General features: G+C 52.1%; 3 protein-coding genes across 7 annotated transcripts; all 3 read left to right on the top strand.

The window, feature by feature from the left end:
* Positions 1–2216: 2216 nt before the first annotated feature.
* On the top strand, positions 2217–7486 carry LOC106740109 (zinc-binding protein A33). The gene is made up of 5 exons (XM_014608251.3): positions 2217–2772; positions 3161–3256; positions 4613–4846; positions 5280–5302; positions 6292–7486. Exons 1-5 carry the CDS (start codon positions 2347–2349, stop codon positions 6533–6535), a joined length of 1023 nt encoding a protein of 340 aa, XP_014463737.1. The 5' UTR covers positions 2217–2346; the 3' UTR covers positions 6536–7486.
* Positions 7487–8379: 893 nt separating this feature from the next.
* On the top strand, positions 8380–16898 carry LOC102565696 (nuclear factor 7, ovary). 2 transcript variants are annotated; one of them, XM_019478830.2, is made up of 6 exons: positions 8380–9251; positions 10909–11004; positions 11269–11457; positions 11961–11983; positions 12631–12941; positions 13255–16898. In XM_019478830.2, the coding sequence occupies exons 1-6, from the start codon at positions 8826–8828 to the stop codon at positions 13776–13778; spliced, it is 1569 nt and encodes a 522-aa protein (XP_019334375.1). In that variant the 5' UTR covers positions 8380–8825; the 3' UTR covers positions 13779–16898. The 2 variants fall into 2 exon arrangements, with proteins under 2 accessions (XP_019334375.1, XP_019334374.1); XM_019478829.2 differs by having other exon boundaries at positions 8383–9251; positions 11269–11502.
* Positions 16899–19068: 2170 nt separating this feature from the next.
* LOC102565861 (protein S100-A16) lies at positions 19069–21304 on the top strand. Of its 4 annotated transcripts, none has more exons than XM_019478763.2 (3): positions 19069–19600; positions 20455–20617; positions 20973–21304. In XM_019478763.2, exons 2-3 carry the CDS (start codon positions 20474–20476, stop codon positions 21108–21110), a joined length of 282 nt encoding a protein of 93 aa, XP_019334308.1. In that variant the 5' UTR covers positions 19069–19600; positions 20455–20473; the 3' UTR covers positions 21111–21304. The 4 variants fall into 4 exon arrangements, with proteins under 4 accessions (XP_019334308.1, XP_019334307.1, XP_059570288.1 ...); XM_019478762.2 differs by having other exon boundaries at positions 20432–20617; XM_059714305.1 differs by having other exon boundaries at positions 19070–19600; positions 20354–20617.
* The last annotated feature ends 1288 nt before the right edge of the window (positions 21305–22592 follow it).

The raw sequence follows: 22592 nt of genomic DNA, 5'->3' as shown, positions 1-22592 counted from the left end.
TTTCAGACATTCAGGAGCCTTAATGCTGCAAGATTGATTGCTCATTGCTTTGGAAACACTTGTGCTAGGAGCTTATCAGAGGAAGCTTAGGGGAATGTAACATTTGTCAAAACAGCTTGAGATTTTGGGATTCAGTTACCTTGGATATTTGAAAACCTTGCTGGGCATGCCTATATAAGACATTTACTCCACAGTTGCCTAGTTGGGTCCAGAGGGTTAGACTTTTTATTTTATGGGAAAAAAAAAAAAATTGTTCCAACCCAAATCAATTCCAAATCTGTGAGTCATTCAAGAACCATATGTGGCCCTGCTGCTGGCAAATATCCTCCACCCCCGCCTGGGACTTCAGATACTTCCAAATCCTTTGGCAGGCATCCTAGTGCCAAGCCTAGAGGGTTGGGGTTTGGATGCCCTCAAGTTTTGCTTGCCCTCAGCTGTATAGCGCAGGAGCAAGCTAGGGATGAATCTCTCATTTCCATAAAGTGGGCATAAAGCCAAGATATTCCCACTAGATACAAAAGCGGGAGGTTAACCATACATTTCCTCCGCAGGTACTACCCTGTGCCAAAAAAACAGTTATCCTCTAGCGAATAGAAAAACCGCTTTAGTGGTCACAGTATTTCCCCTGACAGATAAGCTGATAAGAACAGGTCTACACATGATCCGAGCCAAAAAAACAGATTTAAAAAAAAATTAAAATATATCTATATTTAGGGGGAGGTGTATATATATATATATACACCTCCCCCTAAATATATAGATATACATATATACATATATATATTTCCTCTATCATAGACTTCATTGCACCTTTTCTTTTTAAAACCACCTTAAGAAAACTGCGCACCTGTTACAATAACCGCACTCGCTCCCCTGCGCCTATGCACACTCTGCCCTTATCTAACCCAATCATAGTTCCTTAGTCCAGGCCCCAATTTGAGGTTTCCCTTCTCAGTTCATTCACAGCCCTTGTCGCTATTGATGCCGCTGTCGCTTCCACTGTTGCTGATCCTGTTGTTGCCCTCCTTGCTGTCTCCAGGTCCAGTTGTATTGTTATCCCCTTTGTTCTCCCTGTCCACTTCCCCTCCCCGGGGGACTTTGAACAGCCTGTGCCACGTGTCCCTTTTCCAGGTGGAGCTGGCTGCGATGTCTCCGTCCTCTCCCACTGCTTTCCGGGAGTAGGACTGGAGTTTGCTCAGAAACATTTTAACACAGTCCGTTTACTCGAGCTTAATGTGATTGTACACCAGGAGGTTCCTGCATTGCCACAGGGTGCTCCTGACCCAGGATACAAATTTGTTGAAGTGGGGTGTCTGGGACCCCGATGTCTAGTCAGGTGTCCGTACAGCGCCGCCTCCCTTGTCATCAGCCTGAGTCCTGTCACTTCCTCCAGGAGCTGGCTTACCTTTTCCCACACACCCTTGGCAAAGGGGTAGAGCCACAGGAGGTGGTCGATGGAGGTGGTCAGTGGTCTTGTTCTCACCTGGCAGCTTTCCCTGGGGCAGCTGGGTCTGGGTGTAGACTCTCATCTCATTCTGTGCCTCTATGCCTTCACTGGGAGTACGCCGTGAGCTATGAGCCAGTTCAAGTCTCTATGGTGTTTTCTTAGGTCTTTGTGGAAGATCTGATCCCAGACAGCCTGGCAGTCATCATCGGGGAGCCCGTCTCTGTCTCTGACTTCCATCCATAACTTCCTGTGGTTGGACCTGGTCTCTGGGCTTTCCTTCTGTAGCCCGTCCTCGCTCCGGACCTCGTTCAGCCCCTGTAGAACCAGGGCTGCTCCATGGCCCACCGTCTCCCTCTAGCTGGAGCGTACACCCTCACGGTTTCAGGATGTGACCTGGAAATTACTTGACAAGACAGGCTGTTTTGGACCAGAAGCAGGTTAGACTGGGGTGGGGGACAGGAGTTTAGTGATTTTAGTGATGGGGAAACTCAGGCATAAGTCCTAGCAGTGACTTCTCAGGTTCCCCCAGCAGGACAGGAGGAGTGCTGAATATTCAATCAGATATGCTGAGCCCCAAAGAAGTGCCTGGGGCATAAAATGAATCTCTAACAACTGACTGAGAGAACTCAACAATTTTCTTTTATCATGGAGGGGGTACCCTCTATTGGCAAGTGTTTCTATTGGCTAGTTAAAGCAGGTGGCTGGGAAACCAGGATGCAAGTGTTTCTTCCCCAGCTCTGGGTGGTAACAGTTTTGCATGTAAATAAGTTGACCTTCCACATGACACAGTCACCCTGCCCCTTCCGCCTTTCTTGCCAGCAGCTAAATAGGAACCGAAAGCGAAAGCCCCAAACCCGTGTCTGAGGGAACAAGGGTGAGCAGGGCTGTCTCATCTGACAATGGCTTCAGCCCTGGAGGTGTCCAGCTTCACAGAGGACCTGGTGTGTCCTGTCTGCCTGGACCTGTTCAAGAATCCACGGATGCTGCCATGTGGGCACAGCTTCTGCGCACCCTGTCTGAAAGCCTGCATACCCACTGGGCAGCACCAGGGGCTGTGCCCCAAGTGCCGGGTCCCATTCAAGCCCCAGCACCTAGCCGCCAACTGGGCCCTGCGTAGCTTGGCTGACAAAGCCCGACTCCTGAAGCTGGATGAGGGGCTCCCCACGGGTGCCGGGGCCAGCTGGTGCTTCTGCACAGAGCACGAGGAGCCCCTCAAGCTGTTCTGCAGCCAGGATGAGGCTCCCATCTGCGTGATCTGCCGGGACCTGCCCCAGCACCGGGGCCATGACTTCCTGCCCATCAAGAACGCTGTGCAGGAGTACCAGGTGGGTACCCCAACACCTGGATTCCTGTGGGTGACAGCAGCTGGAAGCCTGGGTTCTCTCCCCAGCTCTGGAAGGAGGCTGGGGTCTGCTCCTGCAAACAGGGGGGTCAAGAGCCATGATCGCAAGGTTGAAGGCTAGTGTGCACTGCGTGAGAACGGGGGGTGGGGCTGGGACCCAGCACTCCTGCCTTCTGTCCCAGCTGTGGGAGGGATATGTGGGTCCAGGGAGTTAGACTGCGGGTGGGGGAAGGACCCCTGCATTGTATTTTCATCTCTGTTCCTTGGTGGGGTGGGAGTGGGGGTCATCTGTGTGGCAAGGTCATATAGCTGAGGGGCTCCAGTCCTTGAGCCCTCCATCGCTACTGACTTGCGGGTTTCCTGTTGCACAGGAGAAACTGAAGGCTTGCCTTGGGACCCTGGAGAGCAATCTGACCTCCACCACAGAGAAGCAGGAACACCAGGAAGAAAACAAAGTGAAGCTGGAGGTATGGCTGTGGAGTCACAGATACACTTGAGTCTTTTAAGATGCTTTTCCTCCCTGAGAGCAGCACAAGCTCTTGGACTTTAGTGCCTGGACAACATACGATGATTTTAAGGAACTACCCAGTGTGGCTTAGAGCGGGCGGGAGAGACGCAACCTTTTTAGAAGAGACTCCACAAATTAGCCCCACATCCTCCCTGGGTGCCGCTCCAACCCCCTCCTCTGCTGCTTTGCTTTCTGTTTCCTAATCTGTGCTCCTTACAGCTATCCTGGTCTGCTTCCTGGTCTGTTCACCCTGTCTGATTTGCTTCCTGCTTTGCCTGATTTCTGCTTCCTGCCCTATCTGATGCTGTTTTGCCTGTCCCTTCTATGATCTGTTATTTTCCCCAGGGGCTGCCTATGCCACTTGTGGCATTTGTGCCACAAATCAACCACCACTGACTTAGAGAGTGGGGCACTGCACTGGGACCAAGGACACCAGGGGGTCAGTACCAAGCTCAGCCCTTGGTTGCCTGAATGAATCTGGCCAAGTCACGGACAGGCTTATACCTCAGTTTCCCCATCTCTAAAACAGGGCCCTCAATGCTCCCTCCAAGTTCAGGCTCTAACCAACTCAGAGAAAGGCAAAACAGTCAGCATTATGATATTTAAAATATTGAAAACACCCATTTTTCACAAATAATTTTTCATGTTGAGCAATGAAAGGTGTTATTGAAAATGGAGGGGTATGGGGTGGGGAGACTGGTTGTTTAGTAAGTCTTCCCATCCAAAGAATTCTGTTCCTTGCAGCTAGAGCTGTATGAATTACTGGTCTTCTGCTTCACTGGTGATTCTGAACAAAGGCAGGGGAAATTCATTTTGGGGCAGCCTCAAAGGAAAATGACTTGCAAAAAAAAATCAGTAAATTCTGAACTAAAATGCCTTTCAGAACTGACAAAAAGTCAACATGGTTTGTTTAAAAAATGGTGGAATTATTTTTTTTTATTCTACCCTCTGAATGTGTTTATACCTCTCCCCCTTCCCAGACTGAATGAGCTTGGAAATCAAAAGTGAATTTGCAAATGGCTTTGTTTAAACCAAATCTGCATTTTTGGAGGGAAGATTTTGCCCAGTGTTGCAAGAAAGGGCAGTGATATTATCTCTAGATAACTGATGAGGAATGGATGTGGCAACCTGTCCAGGGTCATATGGAAGTTAATGGTGGAGTCAAGGACTGAGCTAGCATAGCATGGATCCTAGGGTCCCATCCCACTAACTGGACCATCCAATCTAGGACTTTGCTTCACCCTGTGAAGGCTCTGGGGTACGGATGCTGATACCTTGGATCAGAACTGCCAACTGGTGCCTCTGTCCACAACAGGTCTGCGTTCAGGACCTGCTGGATCACATCTCCATGGGGTTTGAGGGCCTCCACCAAGTCCTGAGGGAGAAGGAGCAAAACATGAAGGAGACTGTGAAGACAATGAAAGAGGCAAATCTGGCAGAGATGGAGGAGAGCCTGAAGGATTTGAGGGAGGATGTGGAGTTCTGCAATGAGACCCTGGCCAGGACACGGGCAGCACTGGAGGGGACAGATCCAATCACCTTCCTGAGTGTAAGTCTGTGCTTTTTTGGGGATGGCATGTAGATGGGATTGGCATCACCAGGTGATGGCAACACAGGATGGAAGAGTACTAACTGAGCTGAGGGTGGGCACTGGGAGGCCTGGGATCTCCCACCTTTGGGAGGGGGTAGGGTCAGGTGGATTAGACTGGTTGCAGGGTGGAAGCCAGGACACCTGGATTCTGCGGGAAGGAGGTGGGGTCTGATACTTGGAAGCAAGGTGGGAGGTGCCAGGTGGGAAGAGCTCTGAGAAAAAGGGTGCAGAGGGTGTGTGTGTGGGGGTCGGGGGGAAGTAGTTGGAGAAATGGAAAAGGGATGAACCAGAGCTGGAAGAAGCGGTGGGAGGGGGAGGGGGCAGAGACAGTGTTTTGCTGTTGTGTTCATCTGTCCCAAGGGATAGTCTTGACTGTTTTTCTGTCTTCCAGGGCATCAAGGACCTGATGGAAAGGTAAGCAGCTGTACACACACACATATACACAAAAGCTTCACCACAGATCCCCTTCCTTGTACCCTTCACCCTTCCCACACACAGTTCTCCAAGACACTCCCAGCTATATCCCTATCTTTATTCATTCCCTCAAACACATGTGCTCATCCTTTCTGTTACACACTTGCCAGGACCCAAAGTTTCAGACCCCACATATATGCCATCCTACCCCACATCAAAATGTAACCAGACTGTTGCATATATACACACATGCATACTCTGTCTCTCTCTCTTTCCCTAAAACCCCACACAGAGCTAAACAGTGTCTCGCTGTCTCTCGTGTGTGAGCATGAAGGTTGCCAGCTCTTCAGGATTGCCCTGGAGTCTCCAGGAATTAGATATAAATCTTCAGGAAACTGCTGGATAAATGATAGGGCATTCATTAAAATAAATGATAAATGATATGGCATTCATTAAAATAAATATTAAATGCTGAATCCCATTTATACAGTAGTCCAGTGGGTTTTTAAAATGTAATAGTAATGTGCATTCACCTTCCTGACTTAAAGTCTACACACCATGCTCTGTAACTGCTATAGTCAAGCATGCAGGCATGGTCACATTTTGTCGCGGGCATGTTGGTGTTCTGGAAACCTCTTGGAATAGATTCAGAGTTGGCAACCCTAGTAAGCATGTGTGCACGCACACACACTACCACAACCCATCCCTTCCCCCTACACTTCCTATTATCCTCACACACTTTCTCACTCCCACACACATTTCCCCCCATGCTATCATCTTCCCTCAACATCTACATAACTTCACCTATATAACCCTTCCCATCCCACACAACCCCTACTCCCACCCTCCATGAAACCCTTCTATACCCTGAGCTGGGCAACACAAATCTGCCTTTTCCTAGCCCTGGTTCTGGCAACACACACACATTCATGGTCCTAGGCTGAAGGTTTAGTGATGGCTGTTGTTCATCAGATGTCTCTGCCCCATAGAATCCAGGAAGATTGTGGGAGCCAGGAGGAAGAGCAAGAGGAAGAGCAGGAGGAAGAGGAGTGGAGTAGTGATGATGAAGAAGAGGAAGATGTGGAGTCAGAAGAGGAAGACAATGACAATGTAGAAGATGTTGTCCCTGTGGAGTCAACCTTCAAAGAATTCAAAGACAAGCTGGACTTTGATGCCTGGGAGAAAATGCTGAAGAGCGTCCTGCCCTCAGGGGAGGAGGGGGAAGTAGAGTGAGGCCTCACCCCAGAGCTGGCTGAATCTTTGTGTTGGACATGCCAAGGCCAATTCAGTATAACAGAAGGGGCTTTCCCCTGCTGCCCCACCCCAGAGCTGGCTGCATCTCAGTGCTAGGCAGGCTCTCCCTGTGTGGCATTGGTGTGAGGCTCTTCCCTAAGCCTTCCCACCCCTACCTCTGGGTGTCACTTTCCAGATGTTTGCCTTTTCCCTGCCCACACCCCCATCTAGCATAAGAACTGAGGTTACTGTTGCGAAGAAGATGCTTGAGGCCAGGCTTGTCCAACAAATGACCCGTGGGCTGCCATGTGGCCCACCAAGGCATTTTCTGAGGCCTTGCCTGTCCGCTCGGCCCAAGGAGCCGGTGCCCGCCTGGGCGGTCGCAGCTGGTACCACGGACTTGGGGCAGGCGCAGGACGGAGCCTTCATAGGAGAACTTTGCCTCCAGGTGGTGGAGGAGCAGCTCCACTCGTGGGCCTGGGACACGCTGGTTGCTGGCGGGGGGGATGCACACCTGGGAGCGCCCGTGCTCCTGCCCCCACCTTCCCACCCTGACACAAGTCCGTGCCCGTGCCCTGCGCTACCGGAGTGGCCCCGCGTTGGGGGCCAAACAGCGGCTGCTGGCACTGCTGACCCGTGCTTGCCTCCTCGCCAGCCCCGCTGCTCTGCCCTGCCCTGCCCTGCCCTGCCCTGCCCCACAGCAACTTGGTGCTTGCTCCCCTGGCTGGCCTGGTGGGCCCCAGGCTAACCCGGGCCTGGCCCCGTGGCTTCTCCAACATCAGGTCAACCTGGTTGTAGCCAAGTGGCTCCTGCAGCACCATGTCAACCTGGGCATGGCTCCAGTCCGGCTGGGTACCAGGTCTGTAAAAATACTGTCCAGTGTTTGGATTGTGGTCACTTCTGTTTCTCTTTATACGGGATTGGGAGTTCAACTTGTTAGTACTTGTTAAAGATGTGTTACTAACAAATTATTAATTCAATAAAAGTAAATCTTCTTGAAGATTATTGTCAAAAATGCCCATATTTTGTTGCTTCGATTAGTTTCCACTCTGGCTGATATCTTTTCCCCGTTTGATCAGTCGACTTGCATTATGCTTCTTTCATTCATTGAGAAGTGAGTCGAAGCGAATGTGTTTATTTTAGTCAAGTGTTTGGTATTATTTCATTCTTGCTTTTATATTGTTTTTATTTTGGATTTTAAACCACATTTCCAGACCCATTTCATTGTCACTTCCTGCAACTTCATTGGCGTCAAAGGTTATGTGACATCACTTCCTGTGAGGTCTTTGAATATGGCTCGCCAGCCCACTGGGTGATAAAAAGTTTGTGATCCGGCCCCACATCCAAAAAGGTTGGACACCCCTGCTTGAGGCAGACCTGCACTGAGGGATGTCTGGGCAGTTCCCGGCTTTGGGAACTGGGCTTCAGAGGAGACGTAGGAGGTTCCAGCACAGCTACAACACACCCTGCCTGGGCCAGATCTCCAAAGTCCTGAATGTAGGATACCCCAGCAGTGGTCATGCTGGGAGGACAGAGGATACTGGTCTTCTGCCCCACAGTACATGCATCCCACCAGCCCTCACTCCTCTGAGGACCCAGGAGTCCTGGCTCTCAGCTTCTCCTGCTGCTGTACCTTGATCTTCTACCACAGATTTAGGTGGAACCCAGAAATCCCAGCTTCCAGACCCCCACTTCTCTAACCCACCAGACCCTACTCCCCTCCCAGACAACCCGGGTGTCCTGGGTCCCAGGATTTTTACCCCTTGGGCCATTTGCCAGGTCGAATCACAGGGAAGGAGCGGAGGAGCACAGTCAATTCTAGCAGCCCAGTGAAGTGAGAGTTAATGACAGCGGGAGCAGGGCTGCATGGAAGTGCTGAGTCAAGGGGAGGTGCAGCGGCTGCAGTAGAAGCTGCGAAGTCAGCACAAGCCCTGTGCTGCAGCCACCACCGCAGTGTGCATGGGGAAAGGAAGGAAAAAGCACCACCAGGACATAGGCCACTGCAGGTCCTGGCAACCTGGGAGAAGGACCATTGTAGCCTTGCAGCCACAGGACAGCTAAACACCACGGAGGGGGAACAACACAGGCCTGAGGAGACGAGTCCCAGCCCCATCCCAACTGGACATGGTGCTCTCAGGAGACAGGGTGTTCCAGCTCTGAGCTGTCAAGACACTGTATTGTGAGAAGACAGGACATCCTTGCCACGGGAGACAGGCTGTGGTACGCTGAGGAAACAGGACAGGACAGCCCAGCCTCAGGGAGCCCAGTCGCGGCTGTGGCTGTGGGGATAATGGCCTCCATCCGGGAGGTGTCCAGCTTTGCAGAGGACCTTCTGTGTCCCGTCTGCCTCTCCCTCTTCCGGGACCCGCGCCTGCTGGAGTGTGGGCACAGCTTCTGTGCACCCTGCCTGGAGGCCTGTGTGCCTATGGGGCAGCGCCGTGGGCTGTGTCCGGCTTGCCGGCTGCCCTTCGCACCCCGCCGTGTAGCTGTCAACCGGGCCCTGCGTAGCCTGGCTGACAAAGCCCGGCTCCTGAAGCTGGATGAGGGCCCCCCCGCAGGTGCCGGAGCTGGCTGGTACTTCTGTGAGGAGCACGAAGAGCCCCTCAAGCTTTTCTGCAGCCAGGATGAGGCTCCCGTCTGTGTGATCTGCCGGGACCTGCCCCAGCACCGGGGCCATGACTTCCTACCTGTCAAGAATGCTGTGCAGGAGTACCAGGTGGGCACTCGGATGCCTGGGTCCTTGGGTTGAGAGACAAGGGGCGCGTCTACATGAGACGTTTACTGTGCATTAGCCTAATAACACTGCACAGTGGCATGGTGGTTAAAAACCACGCTAATAGCTTACTCCGCAGTGTTCTTAGGCTAATGTGTAGTAGGTGTCACAAAATTACCATGGGCTGGTGCTACTGAGCAGTGGAGGGGAGTGGGGTCCTGCAGGCTAAAGCAGAGGGGATGGGGAGCCAGGATGCCTGTGCTCTAGTCCCATCTCAGAGCAGTGTAGGGTAAGAGAGGAAAGTGTTGAGAACCAGGACTCCTGGGGGTCTCTCCCTGGCTCTAGGAGTTGACTGGGTTTTGGTGGGCTAAAGCAGGGGGTCCACTGGTCCCCAGAATGGCTTGGTTCTCCCCCCTACTGGTGCCTAGTTCCCCTCTGTCTAAGTGGGCATGTCTCCCAACAGAGGATGCCACCACTGGGTTGCCCCAGATGCTGGGTTCTGCCCCTGCCCAGCCCCCCACCCCCAGCACTGCCATCCCCTGCACCTGGTGCCTATTGTCCTGGCAAGGCCCCTGAAACGATGAGGGCTCTGTGTTAAATTAAAAATAGGATTTGGAAAGTTTTACTTGGCTTGGTCTGTTTAACTCTGCTCTCCCCAAACGTGTGTGTGTGTGTGTGTGCACACGTGCGTGTGTGTGTGTGTGCGTGCACGTGCACACACATGTGCAAATGTTTAACACTGATGCTGTGGTATGGAAACAGAGCTGGTCTGCACTTTCTGTGTCTCATATATCCTTAGTCACCAGCCCCACTGTTGCTATTTTTCCCTCCTCTCCTTCAGTGCTCCCTCCTCACTTCCTGCCCCAGTTCCAGTGCCTTCATGTCCTCTTTCCCCCGTGCCCCAACAGTCCCCATGACCCAGCCCCCCACCTATCCTCCACCCCTTTCCCCTCCTGGTGCTATGGCTTCCCTGCCTGCCCATTACTCTAAATTTTTCTCTTGGGCCCTCCACCTTTCAGGATCCTGGTGCTCCCATCCCAGCTGGACAATGATAAGAGCAGTGGCGGGGCGGGGGGGGGCATCAGGCACTGCTGTTCTGGGAAGGGCTGAGGGACTCCCTCTATTCCCCATATCTCAGACTTATATCCACTGCAGAAGGGTGGGCAGAGAGTTGTGTGCTGCCCCCTCACCCCCAGCTCCTTTCAGATTGTCTAAAACACAGCAGAACACAATCCTTCAGAAGAGGGTAGTGCACCCCCCACCCCTTACACACCCCTTGGCATAATCTCAGCAGGGGCCAGCACACACACACACACACACACACGCACACACACACACAACACGGCACAATTTCTAGTAGGGAGCAGTGCATACATACATACCCACCCACCCACACACAGCATCTCCCTTGGCACAGTCTCTAGCAGAGGGTAAGACATGCATGTCCACACATGCTGCATACAAGGTGTTGAGTGGGAATTGGGGAATGAGAGCCCCAGTCTGGGCTAATAATCAAAGCAGGGCAGGAGCCTCCCAAAACCACGCTGGGGCTGGGGCTGGATCTGGACCAGGACCCTCCTCCCTCCTTGTGGAGAAAGGCTGCCTCCCTCCCCATCCACCTCAGCCCTGCTGGTGACCCTGGGGTTTCTCTGCCACCCAGGACCAGCTCAAGGCCTCACTGGAGCCCCTGGAAGAAGGTCTCAAGAGACTCATCAGGAACCAGTGCCGCCAGCAAGAGAACATCCTAGAACTGAAGGTAGGAAGTGGCATTCTGGCAGCCAAGGATACTTGGGTTCTCTCCCCAGCCCTAGGAGGCAAGTGGGGTCTGGGGAGTTGGGTCTGGCAACCAGGACAGCTGAGCTCTGGGAAGGGAGTGAGAGCTAGTGGGTTACAGTGTGAGTCAGAAGAAGAAAGGAGTGGAGAATCAGGACTCGTGTGTTCCACCCTTGGCCCTAGGTCGGGCATAAGGCCGTTGTTCTGGTGCCTGCTGGCTCAAGGTTGACTTCTGACCACTCCACAGAGCTGTGCAGAGTCCCTGTCAGACCACGTATCAGGGGAGTTTGAGAAGATGCACCACTTGCTGACAGTGCGTGAGCTGGGGTTGAAGGAGGCCCTGGAGCAGCAGCGGCAGAAGAACCTGGCCCAAATGGAGGACAAGCTCCAGGAGTTCAACTGGAAAGTGGCTACTTGGACTGAGACCCTTTCGCAGGTGCGAGCAGGGCTGGAGCACAAGGACCATGTCAGCTTCCTCAAGGTGAGGGGGGCTGAGCTGGAACCCAGGGGCTGGGGCTGGCAGGGACCAGGAAGGTGCTGTGGGGAAAGTAGATCATGGAGGTATCTCAGCCTCTCTCAAACACATTGGGCATGACTACACATTGCCATACAGAGATGTAACTGCGCCATGTTTTAGTACTTGGTATGAGGAAGTACTAAAACAAGGCGCAGTAACTGTCCTTACTGGGGCAGATGGGCAGTGCATGCTTAGATTGACCGGCTATGTTGCCGTAGCAGTGCACTATAGCTGTGGAATGTGCCACTACAGCGACGTAGATGGCAATGACTGTAGATGGACATGATCCCTACATTACCATAGGGCAATGTGTAGACACACCCAGTGGGGACATGGTGTAAGGGGAACTGTTGACATTGTTGCATTGGTGACCATCCCACCACCTTCTTCTCACTCCACCACCTTCTTCTCACCCCTTCTAGGATGCTAAAGAACTGATGGAGAGGTGAGCAGTCCAGGGGCTTTCTGTCCTCATTTCCCCCAGAGAGTTTTAGCCATGCAGGAGGGCTGGAGCCAGGGATCTGCTGAGCTTGGCCCTGGCCTCTGTGAGCCCAACTTAACTAGTAGGCTGTTATCCTCTCCTGGTATACTGAGCTATAGCATTTGAGATACATGAGTACATGATCTGAATGGGTAGATCATGGTCTTCCTGTGACTATACCACACACCCTCAGTGAGTGAGCTACAGGGAGAGTAACCTGATCACTGGTAGCTGTAGTAGGCTTTTATCCCCTGCTGTGTCAGTGCATGCCAGCAGATGCGCTGGACCTCATCAGCTAGCAGCAAGTGGTGGGATGTTAACCTAGTATGTTGGCCAATACCTTACACTACTGAGCTCTGTCACTTAGTACAAGGGAGTAACCCCATTGACTGGCAGTGGTAGCAGGCTGTTATCCTGACCCAATCATTGGTTGGCGGAGGAATGCAGGCCATTATCTTAAGCCATTCTTTTCATGACACCATTGCCTGGCAGTGGGAGGTAGATCATTATCCTTACCTCCCCATTGGCTGTCAGCAGAAGGCAGGCCATTACCTGCCATAGGCCACTCACACCAGCTCCCAAGATAGGTGATGCCCTGGTGGTCTCTGTAGGGTCCGTCAGGGGCAGGGACCCCAGGGGAAAGAGGCAGAGAAGACGGAACAAGTCGAGGTAGAAGAGGAGGTGAGAACCAGCGATGAGGACATGGATGAGAGTGAGAAAGAGCAGGAAGGAGAAGAAGAGGAGGAGGAAGAAGAGGAAGCTGAAGAGGAAGAAGAGGAAGAAGAGGAAGAGGAGGTTGTGGAACAGGAGGCCAAAGAGGAGGAGGACGATGAGGTGGTGCCTGTGGACTTGAACATTGGAGAGTTTAAAGGTCCCCTGCAGTTCTATGCCTGGAAGGAGCTGCTAGCCACTGTCCACCCAGGTGAGAGGACCTGGTCCTGCCTCTATGCTTCAGGAAGTGGGGCTGGGAGGTCCAGCAGAGGGATGTCCTCCTTAGCAGGCAAGGCTGGATGAAAATCCCAGAGCAATTTTAGGTGCTAGGAGGCACTGTGGGGTGCGGGCGGGGGGAAGCACAGCAGAGGTACATTTCCATTGGCAGGCATCACCCAAGGGCAGCTCTATGCGTCACTGTGCTGTGCAGAGCACAATGGACAGAAGGTCATCAGGGGCTTATTCCTGGGCTATATGAAACATGACATAGCCACCAATTAAGTCTGTCCCTCCATTCCCCCCAGCTCCAGCCTGCATCATCCTGGACTGCCGCTCAGCGCATCCCAGCCTGGTCCTGATCGAGGAGGCCACTGGCGTCAAGTTCAGCCCTGGGCGGCGGTTCTGGCGCCGAAAGCCCGAGCGCTTCACTGCCAGCCCCTGTGTGGTGGGCCAGGAGGGCTTCACCAGTGGGCGGCTGTACTGGGAGGTGCGGGTGGGTGATAGCATTGACTGGGTGGTGGGGGTGGCTCGGCGGTCAGTGAAGCGCAAGAGGCGCCTGAGCTTTCGCCCACGGGAAGGTGTGTGGGCCGTGGAGCGGAGGGGTGAGCAGTACTGGGCCCTCACAGAGCCCCAGACTCTGCTCTGTGTGGGTGGGAGGCTGGAAAAGGTGGGGGTCTACCTGGACTTCGAGGGAGGGCAGCTGTCCTTCTACAACAGCACCTGCCTGAGCCACCTGCATACCTTCCAGGAGGCTTTCCATGAGGAGCTGCTGCCCTTCCTCAGCACCCACTCCAGCAAGCCCCTCTCCATGTGGGACCTGGAGCTCTGAGCCACTGCCCAGTCCTGAGCCAAGGCCAGACTGGGGCTCCCTGAAGAGGAAAGGCTCCATCCCCATCCCTTGAACCAGTCAAGGCTCCTACCCTAGGGCCATATTGGAGCCAGTGCCCTGTAGAGGGGAGAGATCCTATTTCTTGGGGAAATGAGTCCCTCAGGCCCCAGGCTGTTGAAAAACTGTTGTCCCCCATCCATGAACATCCACTATTCCCATTCCCAGCCTTTTCACTCCAAGGACTGGGTCCAAAAAGGGGATGAGGTAGCCTTAAGGTTCAGGGTAAATCAGCTGAACTAGGTACCCCCTGTGTGGCATCCCTTTCTCCCTATACTTGATGCACCAGGAGACTGGGACTGGGATCGACCCCACTCAAACCACAGGCCAGATGTGGCCAAACTCAGTAGGCCACAGAATTAATTGGTCCCCTCCCCGCCTCACTCCCATTGGGATTTCTCATTCTGGCCCCAGGGACATCGCATGCTAGACTGTTTCAGCCTCAGTGGCCTGATGTTTGGGTCACTCTCCTGGGTGGTGGAAGCAGTGGGTCTCAGCCCTCTCAGGCTGAGGAAGGGCACTTGAACCCAGGTCTGCCTGCTTCCTGGGTGAGTGCCTGACTCCCCAACTGAGGTAATTGTACTCACTGGGATGGCTGGGTGTCAAATTCCTAGCAAGAAGGAAAAACACAGGAAAGGGAAATATCTGTGGATGGGGAGAACATCTTGGCAGGCTCTCTGAGATAGCTGGTGAGCAATCAGCATTGTTGAGGGGTGACAGGAGGCCAGGTGGAGTCTTGGGATTCACAGCAGCATAAAAGTGGGTACACAGAGATCTCCACCCCCAAAACATTAGAGGATCCCTGCAGCAGGATTCTACATGGCAGGAATGAAGACACCTTGGCAAATATATGTGTTTGTCTTTCTGCTGGGGCCTACCACAGTGGGAACCCAATTTAGGCAGAGGGAGTGCTTAATTTGGGGAAGCCCATGAGGGTTTGGGTGCTGAGCTGCTCAGACTGGGGTCATTCTGGACAGTTGAGTTGCTAGGACCATGCCATCACTCAGCTGGACTTAGGTGCCATCCATCCTCCATGCACACCCTTTGTCCTCAGCCCTCCTCTCCTCACTGTGGGGATACCACTCCTTCCATCCTAAGCCATGGATGAACGGCTGGGTACTGCTCCTGACTTGCCTGAGTCCAGGCCCCCTGACAGGCAGCCTCTTGCAAGGCAGCCTCACAGCCTACCCCACCCTCAGTCCTTCTTCCAACCTGAGGTTCAGCTTGGTGCTATCATTACTGGTGGCTTTGGAGGGAGCCCTGCCTTGAAGCTAGCCCAAACAGGATCTCACTGCCTCAAGGTTTCTCCACCCTGACAGCTGCTGAATGGGACTCACAGATTTTTTAAGTTGCCCCCAGGTTTTGATGCTGTGACCCAGAGACAAAGGAAATGTCTTCACATTTATCATCGTCATTGTTGCTATTGGGAACCATCATCATCATCATAGGTTCATGGAGGACATACAGAAAAGGGAGCTCTGGCTGCCCAATTATAGAGTGGTGTGTGGAGTTATGCTTGCTGTCCCCAGGTTGCAGAGCAGACAAAAGGGTATTTGTTTTTTCTCATGCTTCTGGTCTTTGCTTCTTAGCACATGAAACCAGGAAGAATTGTTTTCTTTCCTGATGTTACAGATATTGGTGTGTGTGTGAAGGAGTGGGAGGTAGGTGTGGGTCCTCTTCCTCAGAAGTATTGGGTGTTGACTGCAGTCAGTGCTGGGGATTTTGACTGGAGTTTGCCAGTGCTCCTCCTGGGACTAAAACCCAGAGGTTCCTGATTAGAGGGTCTTGCCTCTATGCTCAGGGTCAGACCAATCTTCACATTTGGGATCAGGAAGGAATTTTACCCCAGGGTCAGATTGGTACGGACTGTGGGGGTTTTGCCTTCTTCTGTAGCAGGCAGCCTGGCCCTCCTCCTTGGATCTCTTGAGTGCATGTTAGCAACCTTAGGCAGACAAGGTTCTTTGAGTAAATCCAGTATCTTATTAGATCAACTCAAATAGTTGAAACAATTCTTCTTAGCAAGCTATTGGGCACAAACACCCTTTTTCAGGCTGAGGAAGCATCTACAGATGGTCTGTGCTCTTCCTGGATGCAGGAGCACATGGATCTATATTTAGTCCATGATTTTTTGTATCCAGTAGATTTATGAAGTGAAGCTTGTAGGCTTGTCTATGAAAAGTGTTTTGTAAATTCCCTTTGAACTGAGAGATTGGAAAAAGAATGGTTGTCTTGTGACAAGTGGTAACCCAGAATTAATTGGATATTTTTGTCTTTGATAGATTTGTGGTGTGTGTTCATTCTGGTACGTATCCAGGTTGTAGCCATATTGGTCTAGAGGAAAAATTAATCAGGACTCATAATAGAGATGATATCTTTTATTAGACAAACAAGATTTTTGCAAAAAAAAAATTCTTTAATTGCAAGCTTTCAGGCACAAACCCCCTTCATCAGGTATTGGAGAAAAGATTGTAAAAGTTCTCCTGGGTAGAAATGAAAGTTCATGTTTCATGGGATTTCACAGAGGAGTCAATAGATGTAGAACTCCTCTGGGCAGCAAGTTCATAGCTGGTATGGAGCCTCTCACCTCCTGTCTTGATTGCTTTCATTCTGGTACGCAGTTGTTTGGTTTCTCTAACATATTTTCCATCAGGGCATTTAGTGACAACCCTGTTAGCAACCTTTGCAGTGGTGGTTCAGTGACTGCCATTGTTCCTCTGCTTTACCTGTGGCAGGTTAAAGTGCTCTTGGTGTCTGGGCAATATGCCTTGTAGTTGTGTGACAAGGTTAATTATATAGTTTTAGGAACAGGTTAGACACGAACTTGTACGGGATGGTTGGGATGGCAATGATCCTCACTTGAGCAGGAGGGTTGGACCAGATGTGACCTCCGAAGGCCCCTTCTAGCCTGACTTTTTTATGATTCTATGATCTTTCTGCAGCAATAGTACCTGTCTGAGCCTCCATTTTTTCTCTGTAGGGCCCCTCCTTGTGATCACTCTGTTTCTGTAGAACGATGGATCTTCACTATGACTTTTGCTGATGGCAATAAATTTGGTCTCAAGAGCCGTTGATCCCATTGCCTCTGTGGGGCTCCCCTCTCTTAGTGTGTGGGGAAATATTGAGGTTACATCTTTCAGGGTTCCTCACCAGAATGGATCAGGGTCCCAGCTATGGACATGAGTTTACTTACCAAAAGTAAGTCTGGAAGAGCAACGTTGAGTTTCCAGAAGGCCCCATCTTCTGTGAGTGTAAACAAAAGGGTTAGCCTAGGCTTAAACTAGTTACATGCTGGCCTGAATCCAGAAGAGGTCTGCCAGAGACCATAGCCCTGTTCACTACATACAGCAGCAGCAGTGTGAGGTTATCTTGAAGGGTTTGGATTTACCCACCATTCACATACCTGGGTGAACATCTGGAGTGACTCCACTAAAGTATTAGGAGCCATTCCCCACTTACATCCTAAGCTGGGCTTCTCAACCATGTCAATGTAGTCTAGCTACAGGACTGCCTATAGACTTCCTGAAGCAACTGCCATAGGCTGTGGGAAGGTTATTCCAGATGTACCCCTTAGGTCAGTGTTGATCCTCTTGGCCTCTTTCCTGTGTAACTGAGCATGGTTAAGCAGGTTCCTCTGTTCCCAAGAAGTCTTACACACTGTCCAGAGTGTAAGTGGCTGTGATCTGGGGGATTGCCCAGCCCCCAGGAGACTTGGCCCCTTTCTCAAGAAGGGATAGGAACAGTCGCCAAGCCTGGCTCATGATGAAGCCAAGATCAGAGGGAAGGGGAGGATCATCTTACCTTAGTCTCATGCCAGCACCACTTCTGAGGAAACAGGTCTCTCAAAACAAGCTTGGAGCAGTGCTTTGAAAAAATTGCAGAGTAGGGGAACTGGGTTGGTCTCTTTTCCTGAGCACAGTTAAAGGTCTTTTTTTCAGACCTGCAAGGCGGCATCTCCATACTTAATAGGGTTACCATATTTGCAGTTTCAAAAAAGAAGACACGTGGTGGGGGAGAGGGTATATGAGTCGGGGGGAGGGGGTAGTGATATGCCTATGCCTTGCCCCTGCCCCTCACTTGCAAGCCACAACCCCGCTCCCCAGACCATGCTGGTGCCCCTCACTCCCAACCCTCAGCCCCGCTGTCCCTGCTGATACCCCTCATTCACAGCCCACTGCCCCCCAGCCCTGCTGGTGCCACGTACTCCTGACCTGCAGCCCCCTACCACCCCGCAAGCCCTGCCAGTGCCACTCACTCCTGACCCACAGCCCCCAGACTCCCCCCGCCCTGATGCCCATGCAGCTCTCTGCTGCCCCCAAAAAACACCCCTGCACCCTTCCCTTGCTGCTGCATTCCCAGCAGGCATGCAGGCGCTACACACACATACACACACTTACCTGCCTATAGCTGCTGGGGCATACACAGAGCAGGTGATGGCCCTTCTCCAATCACCTTCCCCTGCAGCCCCCAGCCCCAAGCAGCTCCTTGCTTAGGTAATCCAGGAAAGCAGAGGCAGAGCAAAATCCTGGACATTTGCTGACACTTCAGGTGGGAGGAATCTGCAGGCTTGCAGGGACTACAGCCAGCTGCAGGCAGTCAAACCTAACTACATGTCTCCTAGAGGACTGGGACAGCAAAGATAATTGACTGGCCACAGGAAGTTATAAGCTCCTATGGAAGGTAGCTAGAGGAGACTGAAACCAAAAGAAAGACTGGGAGGCTGAAGATAGCAGCACCAGCCAGGGCTCTCTCCAGGCCTAAAAGGCTACAGGGTTGGGTTAACCCTTTATACAATATGGTAAGGCATGTTACTAAGGAATAATTGGTGTTTAAGGGGACCACAGAGGGGCTGGGGGGCCCCAAGAGATAAAGACTGTATAGTTTAAAGATTGGAAGAAACTTGAGAGATGTAGAGTGAACCCTAGACCTGCTACAATTCCCCCGTCTCCCCCTCCCAGGAAGAATCAACACAGCAAAATGGACTAAAATGTGTTTGAGTTGTTAGATCCCCCAAATAATTCAGCAATGGGATGATATTATTCATCAGGGTTGTGTATGTGTGGGGGGGGATGTTATTATTCACCTAGTGGGGGGGGTGGAGAGGGGGAGGGGTCTAACAGGGACTCTATCCTCCGCTCTGGGAAGTGAATGGGATGTAGTGTGTTAGAATAGGGGGGGCAGGGAGCCAGAACTCCTGGGGTCTTTGGGGGCAGAGCATGGTTGAAGGGATAAGAGCAGGGGGGGGGCTGGAAGACAGGATTCCCGAGTTCATTTTCCCTCTTGGAGAGGGGAGCAGGGTCGCTGGGAACAGGGTCGCTGTGAGCCAGAACTCCTGGGTTCTCTCCCAGCTCACCTGAGGCTGTGGGGGCTTCTGGGCTAGACCAAGATGGGACTTAACATGGCTCATCTATTTCTCAACACCCTGGGAGAACCCCACAGGGCTCACAACTGCCTCCCAGGCAGGTTGGACTGCCTCAAGCTGCAGCAGGGAGGGCTCCTATGACCCCGCATGAGAGCTACTCTAAACAGCTGGCTTGTCTCCGGTCTCCACAGGTGTGTGCCTGATGGAGCCATGGGTGCGGCTGCTTGGCATGGAGAGATGCCATCTGGCTCAGGGCCCAGGCTTGGGGTGGGTGAGGGGTGGGGCTTCCTGGGAAGTGGGTTCTGCCCTAAGAGCTGGGTGCTCTGGGACAATGGCCAGACCCCAGCAGGGTATACAAGGCTGAATCAGGTCAGCTAGGGAACAGACATCTTTGGAGCTTTACAAGGTATGTTGCTACTTGCCAGGGCTATGGGGCTGCAGGGAGGGAGACTCCTAAGAAAATGACTGGGCTCCAGGGTGCATGAGTTTTTTAGAAGGGTAGTGTGGTCTGGGGAATTAGAGAAGGGGGGGCTGGGATCCAGGATGTCTGGGGGGGTTTCAGGAGGGGTGTGGGATCTTGTGGCATGGGCTCCAGCCAGGACTCCTGGGTTCTCTCCTTGCTCTGAAAGAGGAATGGGTTCTGGTGGGTTTAGAGTGGGTAGAGAAGGGGGCTGGGAGCCAGGACACCAGGCTTGTCTGGGAGGGGTATGGATACTGGTGCATCCATACTTGGGTCCATCAAAGCTTTGGGAGGGGGGAGTGGAGTCTGGTGGTTGGTGCATGGGGCATGAGGGAGGCTGCAGTTGGCATTTCAGTCACTTATCTGGCCTCAGTCCTCCCTACCACCTGGGGGAGAGGGGCATAGGCATGTTGCCCCCTGCATTTGCCTCTCAGCCCAGGACCAGGCACAGCTTTCTCTGACCCATGTCTATAAAGGGGTCTAAGGTTTTGGGTGGACTGTGGGAGGAAGAAGGAGGGGAGGAGAGAATCCATGCTCCTCAGCTCCATCCTTTCCGGTATGGATCAGGGCATAGAGAGCTCAGATGCAGGCGCTGTCTGACTGTCCATATGTTCTTCATTCTTTTTCTCCTTAATGTTACCTGTCTGTCTGTCTTCCTCTGTAGCTGTCTAACCATCTGACCTTCTGCCTCTTCCAAAGTAGGTCAGGGTCTTTGTAGCAGGTGGCAGTGTCACACACTAAGTCTCTTCCCTCTGCTACGGGTGGTGGGGCCATGAGGTTGGAGTTGCTTTCTCTTGGAGGTGGCAGGCAGCTGTGAGGATGTCTCAGGTGGACACAGAGCTGGAGAAAGGCTTGCTGGCCATCTTATGCACCTTCCACAAATATGCCCAGGGCAAGATGGGTGACCTGCACCAGGCAGCTTTCCACAGCCTGCTCCGCAGTGAGCTGTGCCACCTGCTTACGGTAAGGCCCTGCTCCCCACACCAGCAACCTGCACCCCCCCCGTCCCAGTCCCAGTCCTACTGATGCCTCGCAATTTTGACCTGCCAGTTTGTCCCACTCTCAACCTGCACTTCCCCTGTCTCCCACTCCACAGCTCTGCCAATTCCTATCATTGCTGAAAGGCATCACACTATTGATCTGTTCCTTGGTTGCTCTAGTCTGTAGCCTACACACACGTACTCGGACACACTTTTCCCCAGGTCTCATGCTCACTGGCAGGGGGTAATGCTTCCTGCCCCTTTTGTGCCCCAAGGCCACAGAATCTGGCAGTGTGACGGTTCCCCCCATGAATGGCTGCGTCCTTATTGCTTTATAGGACACGGAGCAGCAGGAGACTGTGAGGATGGTGTTCATCAATTATGATGCTGACAGGAACCAGAAAATCTCATTTGATGAATATGTGAATCTGATTGCATACATCCTCCGGAAACTCTGTGTCAAGCATGGAAACTGAGGCATGCTTCCAGCTGGGAGCTGACACCTTCACCTTCTAAGGCCAAAGGAAGTTTGTCTGCCTTTCGCTCCTTCCCAGTCCATCCCCAACTCTCTGTAACCTTCCCACTTGCTAGCCCTACCCCTCTCCATGCCCTGTACAGAGATTGGCTATATCTAAGCAGCAGCCAATAAACAGAGAACATGTTTTTATAATCCTGTGTCCTGTCTAAGGCAGTCTTTTTTTTTGCTTTGGAAACCTATTAGTCCATCCATCAGTTACCCATCCTCAGATATACCTCTTGTGCCTTGTTTTACTCACAAATATACTGTTCTATCCAGTCATCCCATCCTAAGCGATACCTTGTATTCCATCCACCTTCCCTTGCTCCCGATGATTCCCAATTCATCTATCCATCTACCTTCCCTTCCATCCATCCACCCAACTATCCTTCAGTCCACAAATATATTTTCCCATCCATCTGCATGTATCAGTCCACCTACCGACATATATATCATTCCATCCATATATCTAAGCATGCATCCTATATTCCAAGAGTTTCAAACTCATGTGGTCCTGTGGCATCCTTTTTCTGCACGCTGGATCTAGCACATGTAGCACCCACTCTGGTCAGACCAGGATGTGAGCCACCTGCAGCACCCCCTACAGCTGGTTCGGGGTGGGTATGTGAGCCACCTGCAGCGCCCCGTACAGCTGATTCGGGGTGGGTGTTGCATGTAGTGCAGGTGCCAGCTTGGACACTGTGTATGGTGCAGTCTTGGACTGGCCAGAGGCAGCACTGGCTCCAACATGTGGGTTCCTGCCTTGGCAAAGGCAGTGCCCTCTCCAGATGGTCTAGGATTTATGCTGGGTACAATGGTGCTGTGTATGATGAGCCTCCTGGGTCCTGCATGAAAGGCCAGTCCGGGGCATATTGCATGTAAATGGTCCCATCCATTCATCCATCTTCCCACCCTCCTTCCCTTTAGATATCTTCCCATCCATTCCTCCACACATGCCTTGACATTCATTCTTTCTCATGCTTACTCCTTCCAAATTCTTTACATCTATTTGTCTGTCCTCTTTCATCCCTTTAGAAACACTTTACTTCTGTTCTTTCCCCCTCAGGAGCTCTATCTCTAGTTAAAGGGTGTATTTAATGGGAAAAAAGTAATAGTAATTGACCAAAACCAAAAAAAAAAAAAAAAAGACAGTTACCAATTTTAAAAGCTAATTGGCTTAGAAACATAGGAGTCAATCTATTTACAAGACACGGAGGGGAACATGGGAGTGAGGGAGGGGGGATCTCTCGATGGGGTTACAAGAGGTCTCCACAAGTGGCAGGGGAAAGTGGGGGAGGGTTTCCATCCTACAACAGAGGAACTCTGTGCATATGGGTCAGCCCCTCATGGGTCTCAGTGGAAGAGCGGACTTTGATGAGCCAGTCCCACAGCAGCAGGATCACAGACATGACCAGCAGGCCAGGCAGGAGGAGGAGGAAGC

This window comes from Alligator mississippiensis, chromosome 11 (genome assembly GCF_030867095.1).
Source record: "Alligator mississippiensis isolate rAllMis1 chromosome 11, rAllMis1, whole genome shotgun sequence".
In the NCBI taxonomy this organism is placed as follows: Eukaryota; Metazoa; Chordata; order Crocodylia; family Alligatoridae; genus Alligator; species Alligator mississippiensis.
Note: the sequence above shows the minus strand (reverse complement) of the source record. Positions and strands in the feature narration are given on the sequence as shown.

What these genes read in the sequence shown, in the direction of transcription:
- LOC106740109 (XM_014608251.3), top strand. Translation starts at nt 2,347, where the DNA reads ATGGCTTCAGCCCTGGAGGTGTCCAGCTTCACAGAGGACCTGGTGTGT. An exon ending in ACGCTGTGCAGGAGTACCAG is followed by an intron (nt 2,773 to 3,160) that starts GTGGGTACCCCA and finishes CCTGTTGCACAG; the next exon opens with GAGAAACTGAAGGCTTGCCT. An exon ending in AAAACAAAGTGAAGCTGGAG is followed by an intron (nt 3,257 to 4,612) that starts GTATGGCTGTGG and finishes TGTCCACAACAG; the next exon opens with GTCTGCGTTCAGGACCTGCT.
- LOC102565696 (XM_019478829.2), top strand. Translation starts at nt 8,826, where the DNA reads ATGGCCTCCATCCGGGAGGTGTCCAGCTTTGCAGAGGACCTTCTGTGT. An exon ending in ATGCTGTGCAGGAGTACCAG is followed by an intron (nt 9,252 to 10,908) that starts GTGGGCACTCGG and finishes TCTGCCACCCAG; the next exon opens with GACCAGCTCAAGGCCTCACT. An exon ending in ACCATGTCAGCTTCCTCAAG is followed by an intron (nt 11,503 to 11,960) that starts GTGAGGGGGGCT and finishes CACCCCTTCTAG; the next exon opens with GATGCTAAAGAACTGATGGA.
- LOC102565861 (XM_019478763.2), top strand. Translation starts at nt 20,474, where the DNA reads ATGTCTCAGGTGGACACAGAGCTGGAGAAAGGCTTGCTGGCCATCTTA. An exon ending in AGCTGTGCCACCTGCTTACG is followed by an intron (nt 20,618 to 20,972) that starts GTAAGGCCCTGC and finishes ATTGCTTTATAG; the next exon opens with GACACGGAGCAGCAGGAGAC.